The sequence below is a fragment of the Sapajus apella genome, unplaced genomic scaffold (assembly GCF_009761245.1).
Source record: "Sapajus apella isolate SASKATOON/1434 unplaced genomic scaffold, GSC_monkey_1.0 scaffold19, whole genome shotgun sequence".
In the NCBI taxonomy this organism is placed as follows: domain Eukaryota; kingdom Metazoa; phylum Chordata; class Mammalia; order Primates; family Cebidae; genus Sapajus; species Sapajus apella.
The window spans coordinates 326,497-339,087 of NW_022436959.1; the positions used below are offsets into that span (position 1 = coordinate 326,497).

At 40.8% G+C, this 12,591-nt stretch overlaps 1 protein-coding gene across 1 annotated transcript in view; it reads right to left on the minus strand.

Moving 5' to 3' along the window:
* Window positions 1-5,335: 5,335 nt before the first annotated feature.
* Window positions 5,336-12,591, minus strand: part of EPDR1 (ependymin related 1) — a 30,767-nt gene continuing 23,511 nt past the window's right edge. The window contains exons 2-3 of the mRNA XM_032286779.1: window positions 8,204-8,412; window positions 5,336-7,057 (exon numbers count right to left, since the gene is read on the minus strand). Coding sequence (XP_032142670.1) covers window positions 6,861-7,057; window positions 8,204-8,412 — 406 coding nt within the window. The 3' untranslated portion in view covers window positions 5,336-6,860. The remainder of the gene's footprint in view (window positions 7,058-8,203; window positions 8,413-12,591) is intronic.

The following is a 12,591-nucleotide window of genomic DNA, read 5'->3' on the forward strand; positions in this document are numbered from 1 at the left end:
GTGAGTGAAATACTTAAATCTGCTATTTTGGATATTCAGTTATGATTTAACAAATTGCTTGAGAAGTAAAATTTCTAATCAGAAGTAAATTTACCTATTCCAGAGGGATCATTCTGAGTTTACTGGATTCTGCTTGACCAATAGGCCTGGCCAAATCTCTCTGTTTCGGGTGTTCCTCTCATGCAGGTTGGCTACTGCTCTGACCAGCCAAGGTCTGTGGAAGGCAGCATTGGTCACCAAAGCACAAACTTCCTTCCTTGTCCTTGCTCCTTTTCCCCTGTTACTGGCAGGTCTACTCTGTGTGCCCTTTGGCTGAACTGGGAGTGGGAAGATCTGCTTGTGTTGGGACTTGCAGTAGAGTGGACAGAACTAGTAATTTGGCCTGCTCTGGCCTGCGGCTACTTTGGCCTCCACTTCCTCCAGCTGGTCTAGCCTGATTGACCAGAGGTCCACAGAAGTGCTTGGGGCCAGAGCTCCAGCTAAGTAATGGCGATGATTTGCTTTGCTTGGTCTCCTGACCTTGCTTCGTTGTGGAACCCTAACAGGGAGAGTGAAGTGAAATATTACTAAATCTCAGGCAAAATAACAACACATGACTTTAATCTCATAACTGTCCCCAACATTCTGTATATGACTGCCAGATTCCATATTTTTCTCTCCGGGACACAGTTAGATAAACACTGCCAAATCCTTGGTTTTAGATTCCCTAACTAAGCTCCATGTAAACCAACTACTTTCTGCGAAAACACTTCATCTTCAGACAAAATGACAACATTCCAGTGTTCTTTTACATCAGCCCGATTCTGATTAAACTTTGATGAGACTGCATTTCAATGGCAATCTTGCTTTCATTAGACTTCATGATTTCTCCAGTTTTTTTAGCCCCAAACTTGAAGACCTTCTCTTTCTGTGGTATTTATCTCTAAATAGCTAATTATCCATTTATTAGGTATTGGTCCTATATTTTCAATCACAGAGTTTAATCTTATTTCCAAGTTTGGGGAACCTAAATCTAGCCTATTTATGTCTGACTTCGTTAAATTGATTTGCCAATGATCACTCTTCTAGAGACACATGAATGCATCTAAATGGAAAATTTATTAACAAACTTATTCTTGAACAGACTGGTTGTGCTGAATGATTACATATGGCAGGAGTCTAGGGAAAATTTTTATCTATCTCCATTCCAGGAACATCTACGGCAAATTCCATAATAGCCTCTCATTCTTGTATTATCTGAGCTATTTGAATTATCTCAATAAAGCTATTTCCTCTTTCTTGACTCAGGAAATACAGAGTCATGACTGAACAGGGAAGGAAGAGGTTTAGAAAGAATAAGATGGACTTGAAAGTTTTCAAAATCACTTGATAACCCATTATTATCCAAGGACTACCCACATATATAATATACTTTCCATAGAAAGTAAAATTGAAAAAGTCCTTTGAGGTTCAATACACTTGAATACATCATAATACTGAATTTTAGTTGTTATGAGCAGACAAAATAAAACTCATTTTAAATGTATTGAACCAAAAAAGCAGAGAAATTATTCCCTGAACCAGGAGGCTTCCTATTTAAGCCTACTTTGCTTTCTAACTGAAAGGCAACATCTACTATGAGGTGCATGGACATGGGCATAATTCTAAACTTCTGATAGGACGAGCCAATGGTTCATGGTTCAGGAAAGAATGTTTAGTCTGGAAATGCTGTAATTTAGAGGAACTTAAAGGGGAGGAATCTCAACTGAAAATCTCTAAAGTGCTGCTTCAGTGTGGCTTGTGCTGTTCTCAGGTTTATTTACCAATATGCATCAACCGCCCTTTGGACTGAGAATTTATGGTGATAAATGTTTTCTCCTCCTCCTCTACATTCTTCTTTTTTTCCTCTTCCATTCCTCCTCCTTCTCTTTCTTTTTTTCTTCTTTCTCTTTTCTCCTCCTCTTCCTCCTTCTCTTGCTCTTCTTCTTTTTCTCCTTCTTCACCTCTTTTTGCTGCTTGGGATGTAGTTAGTTTGACCTAGATAAGATTATAGGATTGTTATTGTCATAATATTTTTTGGTATTAAGGATAGGACATATATGGATCTAAGTAATGTCTTCAATGCCAAGATAGTCGAAGTCTTAAAATCCATCTAAACGTCTTTGCAGTGCTATTAGTTACATTTTACGTGATAAGAGTTATGGTGATAGGAACATGTGTTTACTGGGAGGAAATTATACAAGGTGTTAAGTACAGGGAGGTTTAAGTTATAAGAAGCATCATAAAAGCGTATACTTGTACTGGGCTTGAGATGTCATTTTTCCTACTCCCATTATTCTAATGTCCTCTTCAAGGTTATTAAAATGTCCTAAGATCATTCAAGACAGAGCAGTCTACATTTCACTTTATTATCCGTTTTGCTAAGACGTACTTATGTAATAAGATAGGAGAGATAAACCACAATCCCACAAGAAAGATATCATTTCTGGCATCAGGAGTGAAAGAAAACCAAGAGACCCTAAATTTCTTTAATACATTCACCAATACCCACATGCCTATCCCCAAAACTACACTTTTACTTAAACAGGTTAGTATATATGGTTAACTGGGGACTTTTCAACAGTTAAGCTGGTGCCTCCTGGTTGGGAAACTAAGACCAGTGATTTCCTAACAGCTGTTTTCCCAGGCAGACTGAGAAACTAATCAATTAGGGCTGGGAGGTTATTAAGTAACATATTTTAGGCTTGAAAAACCATTTCTCATAATAACCGATAATGTCTTGATTTCTTATTTTTTTCATAATTTTCTTTATTAAAACCATAGAGATCAAGTAAAAATTGTAATAATACTAGTCATGTTTAAGGAACAAGAGTACCTATTTTGCCATCAGTTATCTTGATGAAGGAAAAGAACACTTAGGTATGTGATTTAAACAATTGTATGTTAAAATGAATATGCAATATGCCATTGGAGATGATATAACTGCAACCACAGCACAATACACACATGTACTCCGATTACTTAAATCCTGTGGATGTTATGTTCACTGCACATTATTTCTAAATTATAGGATAGCTGTGGCCCACTCCTTGAATGCTGGGGCTACATTACTTTTTCAACTTTAAATATAAAATAAGTATTAAAAATATGTGTTAATTTTTGCTCTAATGAAAACAATATAAATTTTAAAATTAGGATATCATAAAGATAAGCATCACTTTCCCTGAATAAACTATATGAAAAATCATAGGCCCAATATTTTTTCTACATGTATATTTGAGCTAATAATTCTCGTTTAAAACAAATAAAATACATTCTATTCCTTTATTATCCCTGCATCATTCCTAAAAGAGGTGATTGTTGATATCAGAATATCTATAAATGAAATTTGTCTCTTAAAGAGATGTTCACCTAAAAACCCTTCAAGAGATGTTCACCTACAAACCCTTCAAGTATCATCAATTATTCACAAGTCTTTGGCTGAGGGGACTCATTCTGTCATTCAATTTAATTATTTTGACTCAACAAGAATGACAAGGATGGCATTCTGCATTTGAGGTGCTTTCTGTGGATGGAGGAAGACAAGATCGACATTAAGTGGAGAAATGCAAAAGCAACCTGTGTACTGCAGGTGGCAATATAGGCACAGTGACTTGCAACAAACAAACAAATAAAAAAGTGAAGGCTTTTATTTGTTTGTTTGAGACACGGTCTCACTCTGTTGCCCAGGCTGGAGTGTAGTGGTGCGATCTTAGCTCACTGCAGTCTCCACCTCCTGGGGTCAGACGATTCTCCCAGCTCAGCCTCCTGAATATCTGGGACTGTAGAGAACGTGGAGTTAGTAAAGGAAACCCAAAAAGAGGTGAGTGTTCCGTTTTCATATGATGTCAAATTTAACTCAGTAGGAAATAATGAGCAGTTAATTGAAAAATATCCCAAAGACCTAAATTTCTTGGCCTTCATTAAATATTTAAATATTTTTCAAATGTGTCCCAATTTTAGGAATCTCGTTGGGGCCAGAAAGGTCGGGCCTCCTTGACTCTGTGTGGCCGGTGAGAGAAAGAGAGTGATGGCTCTATCATAGGGATTGGCAGAGTTGAAGGCAGGTGTGTGTCGAGCACACCCTAAGACTTGTCTGGATCCTGGCAATTTGGAAGTGGCAAAGCTGCCTTGGGAGAGGTGGAAATAAATTGTTCCAATGCAGCATAAAGGCTCTTATATATGAGGCAGGATATCCAGAAAGTGGTACCCAGCCCTGGCTCAGTCCACCATCAGTGGTACCACCTCTGCAGACGAGTGAGTCACTGGGACGCTGCACTTCATTAATAGGTACAAGTCCATACCTTGTTTAATAACCTTCTTCACTGTGACTCTGGTGGCTACTAGGAAGTTTTTACCTAAGACTGCAGAGTAAGCACGGAGAGGTGATCCAGTCATTACTTCTCAAGCCCTTTGGGCATTTAGAGAAAGATGAAACTGCGCCAAGGAGTGAGGCTGGAAAGTCAGGAGCCTGATGAAAAAGGGTCTGTCCACCATGCTATGGAGTCTCCACTTTAATTGTAAGTAGTAAAGAACCACAGAGGCAGGGCACCATCAGATCCAGATAGCGGTCATTACCAGATGCCAAATCCTTCTGGACTTTTTACTCCTTTCTGTGAAGCGGCTTAACAACTCAAACAGGCCAACTGAAAAACAAAAGGGTACCCACTTTGCATGGGCTTGCATAAAATAAAAGGAGTTTCCTTCTCTCTCTGAGTAGGGTTGTGGCCTGCAATGGGCAAAGACAAAGTCCCAGGGCTAAGCGTGGGGTGTGCAGCTTGGAGAGGAGAGGAGAGGATCATTCTGCGGTTGGAGAGACAGGAAGTGGGGCAAACACAGTCACAAAGGCGTTAGTTACCAGGCTAGGCCACCTGGAATGCAGCTGTGAAACTCTTCCCTGTCTGTGCAGACCAGATACCTGCATGGCTGGGCTTCACAATCCTCTGGGACTCCAGGAACCTGCATGGGTACTGGAGGGAGCAGATGTTTAGTACTGACTTGTGATTGGCTGACCGAGTGAATGAGCGAATGAATGAACACAGGGTGGCTTCTAGAAAAAAAAAGACCAGGGCAAGGATAGAGGGTGTGAAGATCCTGCAATGGCCAACAATGTTAAAAGCCCAGAGCTGGGTAGTGGCTGAGGGGGTGGAGAAGAAACAGGAGCTTTAAGAGCTATTTTGATGGGACTCGAGATACTGACCGCCAGTGGGGAATGGGTCAAGGATGACTTGGAAGCTTCCAGCCTTGGCAACTGGAAACTGGAGTTTAGGGAAGGAAAGGGGGAGAGCAGGCTTTTGAGAGAGAATATCAAGTTTGGTTTTGCCACATGAAGCACTTTATTTATTTATTAGAGCATGGTTTTAACTCCCTTATAACCAAGATTATCCATATTTATTACAAAAGCAACAATATCAAAAAATGCCTTAAAATGCAATTAAATTTGTTTAATGTAGATAAACTGTGAGTAGTAAGATTGTTTTCGTTGTAATATAGGTATCACACATTTCTCCTGGTAACTATAAAAGATAAATGGGGAGATAAAACATAACAGTAGAAGAATCTAGAATAGTAAATTTTATTACTGAAAGTCTCTCCCTAGCGATCAACAAACTCAACCTCATTTAACACATAAGGAAACTAGGGACCAGAGAGGCTGACATTCTTTACAAATACTTAGGGCACTGACCATGTGCCAGGCACTTGCTTGGCGCTAGGGATATAAAAGTAAACAGTACAAGGTACTCATACCAAGGAGCTCACAGCCAAGATAATGGATGACAGCGTCCTGGAAGCAGAAACGATCACACAGCTTAATAATTATTGTGAGAAATGCATGCTCAAGATGCAAGGTGCAACTCATCCAGGCTTGGGAGCCACTCTTGTGAATGAGCTGACCTGGAAGGAGATGCCGAAGTCAGATACACACAGAGGTTGTGAAGCAGTGTCCTAGAAAGGCCAAGTGAGGGCAAGCCCAGTGCATTTAATGACTGAAGGAGTGAGAGCACAAGGGAATTCTAGTCCTGGGTTTAGGAGACAATAGTCTCCTGATGCCCAGTTCAGTGCTGTTTTAGAATACTGCCTGTGTGCTGACAAGTCTGTGAAGATTCAGCACATACATCAATACTCTTGCATAGAAAAAAAAGAGGCATACATGGCTCGTGTTTTACCAGTGTAGACATTAGGATTCTCTAAACCATCTTGCTTAAAATGTTTCTTTAGAGGAATAATTACTTCCTATTTCATCCTGTCATTTCCTTCTAAACGTTTATATCAATTAGGTCATGCCATAAAATTCTTAAGTGTGGAAGGGATTTAAGGTATCATTTTCTTGGCAGCCAAGGGGGTGCAGGGGCAGGGTGGGGTGGGGGTCAGTGGGAGCAGTGCCCACCCTGGTGCAGCAACAATGGGGCATTCTCTGCAGGGAATTTAAGAATTAATAATAAAATTGACCAAAATAACTCTGCTTTTTATTATCACCACCAAATCTGAACAATGTCAATAATAAATACTCTCTGCCAAGGCAAACTGGTCTTACTGACCCCTCCACGTGTATACACCTGTACACGCAGAAAATCAGACCCAAACAGGCATTAGAAATACCTAGTGTCCATATTAGCCATCTGGTCAGCTCATTCAGCCAAACCTTTGCCATTCAATTTTCTTCTGTAAACGTAGCTTAAGTAGTCAAAATCAGACATATCAAAAACCTCACATCAATGTGCATCTTCCTAAAATTACATTTCTCTCCAGTTAGGATTCCCATCTTGACTAGTCTCATATCCATCTCCAGCTGGAGCCACAGGCGGCTGACATCCGACGCTGCCCCTTCCCTATGCACAGGCTCACCAGGAGCAGTCTTCACTCATCTTCTCCAGTTGGGCCATCTGGCATGTGCTTGGAGGGGTAAACACTGAGGGGTCTTTAATACCCAGCTGGATGTCAAAAAACCGCGTAGACAATATCACACTGTAGTTTTTGGTAAAGGTTTCCTGGACAGGGTAGCAATCCTTGACTGTATAGATGCCAATCCAGGTTTCATCTATAAGAGGAAAATAGTTGACTTTTAAATAAAGAAACAGGCAAAAAGTTCGTATTTTTCTTAGAGCGGTAAATGTACATGACATAAACTTTACTATTTTACCATTTCTAAGTGTTTGGTGGCCTTGAGCACATTCACATTTGTTGAACAACCATCAGCACCATCCATCTCCAGAATTTTTTTCATCTTCCCAAACTGAAACTCTGTCTCCATTAAACACTAACTTCCCGTGCCTCCTCTCCCAGCTCCTGGAAACCACCATTCGATTTTCTGTCTGTATGAATTTGAAGACTCCATATAACTTACATAAGTGGAATCACACAGCATTTATTGTTTTCTGCCTGAATTGTTTCTCTTAACATAATGTCCTCAAGGTTTAGTCAGGTTGTAGCATGTTCTGGTGTTTCCTTCCTTTTTAAGGCTGCATAATATTCCATTGTTTGAATATACCACATTTTGTTTATCCATTTAACTGCTGATGAACATTTGGGTTTCCACCTTTCAGTGATTGTGAATAATGCTGCTGTAAACATGGGTGTACAGATGTCTGTTTGAGTCCCTGCATTCAATTCTTTGGGGCATATATACAGAAGTGGAGTTGCTGGGTCATATGGCAGTTTTATCTTTAATTTTTTGAGAAACCACCGTACTGTGTTCCACAGCATGCATGCCTGTGTGGTTAAAACCGTCTTGGCATAGGCATATTTCAGCAGCAGGACAGAGAATGGTTTCACACAGAAGCAGGCTGGTTTGCCCACTCAGCATGATGGGAGTAGATTTGACCTCTGCCACTTTAGGAAGTGGGGGAAAGAAAAGGAGGCACTTGATTCAAATGTGTGCCTTAGACAAATGCCTTCCATGTCACAGGCCTCGGGGTGACCATAAAATGTCAAAATCAAGGCTAAGTCCACAGGAGCCAAAGTGGCAGAGAGGTGCAGGTGGCACTAGAAGGCTGAGGTGTTTCAAATATGACGCTTAGATCCCATTGCCACCTAATAAACAAAGTAACGTGCAGACCTAACTGGGGGCTTTAAAAAAGTTTTGATTGAGCAGATATTTCCCTAAAAACTACCTTCCTTAAAGGACTGAAACCTTTTCACCCATCATGCATCCTGAATACAATGCTTAGATCCTTTGAGCCCTTACAGGATCTAGCTGACTTTCTGTCTGACCACTCCTGGACTGTGATCTGCTCCTGGGGTCCCCCGATGGAGTACTGGTCTTCAAAGGTGGAGTTCTGAGGAATGTCAAGAGGATCCCAGGGCTCTGTCAGAGTTATCTTCGAGCACTGCTTGGTGGCTTGCTCAATCTGAAACATCACTCCATCCTTATACAGCAAAATATATTCAAATAATCTGAAACACAGATTGAAAGGAAATAGTTTAGGACTTCGTGTTGCAATCATCATATGTTTTAACAGCACAAAGACCCTGATAGATATTACTTTTAAAGTAGAAAGAAGTTACTTGCTAGGATATCGCTTAACATTTATGAACACATGAGACAAACTAAATATGAAATAATTAAAATTCAGAGGTCAGCCTGAACTTTGATGGCTCATGACTGTAATCCCAGCACTTTGGGAGGCTGAGGAGGGAGTATGATTTGAGCCCAGAAGTTTGAGACCAGCCTGGGCAACATAGCAAGACTCCAGTCTCTAAAAAAAATTTTTTTAAATTAGCCGGACATGGCGGTGCACAGTTGTAATCCCAGCTACTTGGGAGGCTGAGGTAAAATAATCTCTTGAGCCTGGGAGGTCAAAGCAGCAGTGAGCCACGATCAGTGAGCCACAATCAGTGAGCCACGATCAGTGAGCCATGATCATGCCAGTGCACTATGTACAACCTGGATGATATCCTGTCCCCCACCAAAAAAAAAAAAAAAAAAAAAAAAGAGGCCAAAAGTGTATATTCACTGGACAGATTTTGACTGAGGACCTAGTACATGCCAGACCCTGTGCTTAGGATGCAAACATGGGGAAGACGTGGCCCTGGCTGAACAGCTGGTTTGTGACTTTTTTTTTCTTTATTTTATTACTTTAAGTTCTGGCATACATGTTCAGAACATGCAGGTTTGTTATATAGCTATACATGTGCCATGGTGGTGGGCTGCATGCATCACTCTGTCATCTACATTAGATATTTCTCCTAATGCTATCCCTCCCCTAGCCTCCCACCTCTCCACAGTCCCTGGTGTGTGATGTTCCCCTCCCTGTGTCCATGTGTTCTCATTGTTTAGCCACAGGGACATAGGGGGACTTTTGCTTGGTGTAGTTTTTCTTGCAGCACTCAGTCAAGGAATTATGGGGGTATACTGAATATAGGACAAGAATGCACCGAGGACTGGACAGACCAAGTGCCTGTGTTTCACTGCCTTCACTGCTGAGCAGTTATGAGTAAGGGGCTTTGATGCACATAGCTGATCCAGGAAGGGTGCAGCCCGTATACCCTGCAGGGGTGGAGATGAGCCAGGACAAAAGCTGAGGCGACCCCAGAGCAAATGGCGCCCTCAGCCGAGTTTGTCTCCATGCTCTCGGCCTCCTCTCATGACCATCTGCTCACCCTTCCTGGGGAGTGACAGGGAGATGTTCCAAGGCTGAGCCCAGGGATCACCAGCCATGCAGTGTGGTCATCAGTTCCATATCTTCCTTAAAGCTGAGACATCTTGGTGTTGGGGGAAGCCTGCTATGTTTCTACACATTTCACTGTCAATCCAAAACTCAGGCCACAGCTGCTAGTTAAGCAAAGTGGGTCTTGCAGCTCTGACCTCAAAAAGTGATATCTGCAACATTTGAGGGCTGAAGAGCCTAGAGAGGTGGCTTTTCATCAGCGAATAAAAATAGCCAACAAATTATCTGTGGTTTGTGAGACCCAATGCACTAGAGGAGCCTTCAGGAAGGACGTGTGCTCTCCATCCCAAGTCCAAGCTTAAAAAGTATTTCTTTCAGAAAAAAATGTCATAAGTGGTTACTGTCTTTATAGTCAAAACACAGTTGTGCATCACTTCATGACAGGGTTGTGTTCTGAGAAATGCATCATTAGGCCGTTTCATCATTGCACGAACATCATAGAGTGCACTTACGTAAACCAGGAGGGTACAGCGTACTACACACCAGGGCTACATGGTATGGCCTCCTGCCCCTGAGGTTAAAAACCTGTACCACATGTGACTGCGCTAAATACTGGAGGCAACTGTAAGACAATGGTAAACTACTGTCTATCTAAACACAGAAAAGGTGCCGTAAAAATACGGGATAAAAGATAAAAAATGGTACGCATTATAGGGTACTTGCAAAGGAGTTTGCAGGACTGGAAGTTGCTCCAGATAGATGAGTGAGTGGCAAAAGAATGTGAAGGCCCAGGACATCACTATACACTACTGTAGATTTCATAAACACTGTACACTTAGGCTGCACTAGATTCATTAAAAATATTTTCCTTTCTTCAATAATACATTGATTTTAGCTTCCTGTAACTTTTTGACTTTATATACATTTCGATTTTTTTAACTATTTGACTCTTCCGTAGTAACACAGATTAAAACACACATTGCACAGCAATACAAAAGATTTTCTTGCTTTACGTCCTTATCCGATAAGCTTTTTTTCTATTTTAGAATTTTTTATTTTTAAAAAACGTTTGTGTCAGAAACTAAGACACAAGCACAGGTAAGCTAGGCCTACACAGGGTTAGGATCATCAGTGTCACCCTCTCTCACTTCCACGTCTTGTCCCATTGGAAGGCCTTCAGGGCCAGTAACATGCATGAAGCTGTCATCTCCTATGATAATAATATTTTCTTCCGGATACCTCCTGAAGGATCTCCCTGAGGCAGTTTCACAGTTACTTTTATATAAGTGGGAGCACACTCTAAAATAACGATAAAATTACGGTATTTACATACACGTGGCCAACAAACATGAAAGAAAGCTTAACATCACTGATCATTAGCGAAATGCACATCAAAATCACAGATACCATCCCATCCCAGTCAGAATGGCTATTACTAAAAGGTCAAAAAACAACAGATGCTGGCGAGATTGTGAAGAAAAACGAACACTTTTACACTGTTGATGGGAGTGTAAATCAGTTCAACCATTGTAGAAGACAGTGTAGCAATTCCTCAAAGACCTAGAACCAGAAATACCGTTGACCCAGCAATCCCATTACTGTGTATATATATCCCAAGGAATATAAATCATTCTATTCTAAATAAACATTCATGCCTAAGTTCATTGCAGCTCTATTCACAATAGCAAAGACATGGAATCAACCTAAATGTCTACCAATGATAGACTGAAAATGTGGACAAAGAAAACGTGGTACATCTACACCATGAAATGCTATGCAGCCATAAAAAGGAACAAGATCACGTCCTTTGCAGGGACATGGTTAGAGCTGGAAGCCACTATTATCAGCAAACTAATCCAGAAACAGAAAAGCAAATACCGCATGTTCTTTCTTATAAGTGGGAGCTGAATGATAAGAACAAATGGACATACAGGGGGAACAACACACTGGGGCCTGTCGGTGGAGCTTGCGGGGAGGGAGGGCATCAGGAAGAATAGCTAATGGATGCTGGGCTTAATACCTAGGTGCCGGTATGATGTGTGCAGCGAAACACTATGGCACACGTTCACCTGTGTAACAAATTTGCACATCCTGCACATGTACCTCTGACTTAAAATGTGAAGAAAAAAAAGGATAATATAGTAATTACTTATATGCTAGAATTGTATACAACTGGCAGCACAGCAGGTTTGTTTACCTTACCATCACTCCAAACATGTGAGTAATGCGTTGTGCTACCACATACTATGGCTATGAGGTCACTAGGCAATAGAAAGTTTTCAGCTCCATTGTAATCTCATGGGACTGCCATTGTATATGTGATCCTTCATTGACTGAAACGTCATGATGAAGCATATCATTGTATTATTAACAGTCGTATCCTTCAGGTTTCTATAAGATAGTATGGAAATATAAACATGACCTCATTTTACACATTTATATGTATTTGCTTATTTCAGAAAAGATTTGAAATGGCTTACGAGGGTTAAAAAAGAACCCAGATATATACCTTTAGAAGTGGGAATGAATATAGAAAGAAATGTAAGTGTGCATTTTATGAGATATTGCTCAAAAATAGAGCTCATTTTTTATAATATGCATGCAGGGTCAACGTAGAACTGTTAGCCCTTTGAAAAAGTTTGGGGTTGGATTGTCACTGTTTTCTCTTAACCAGCTAAATCACTGGCACAACAAAGCCTAAGCGCTGACTGAAGAAACACAGGAACATTAACCCAACTCTTAGAGCATTGTTCATTTGTAAATATGGGAATTGTGGTCCATACACAAATCCTGTTCTGTGATACTTTTAATGACAAGTGTCTTCATTGTCATGAAGTTGTCTCCATTGTTCTCCTCACCACTAGCAACGTCTTGTGCCCACCCCAGTGCTAAGCATCTGGCCTACAAAGGCAATCCTAGCTTGTACTGATATCCCAGTTGCATGCTTCTCAGACTGCCATGATTG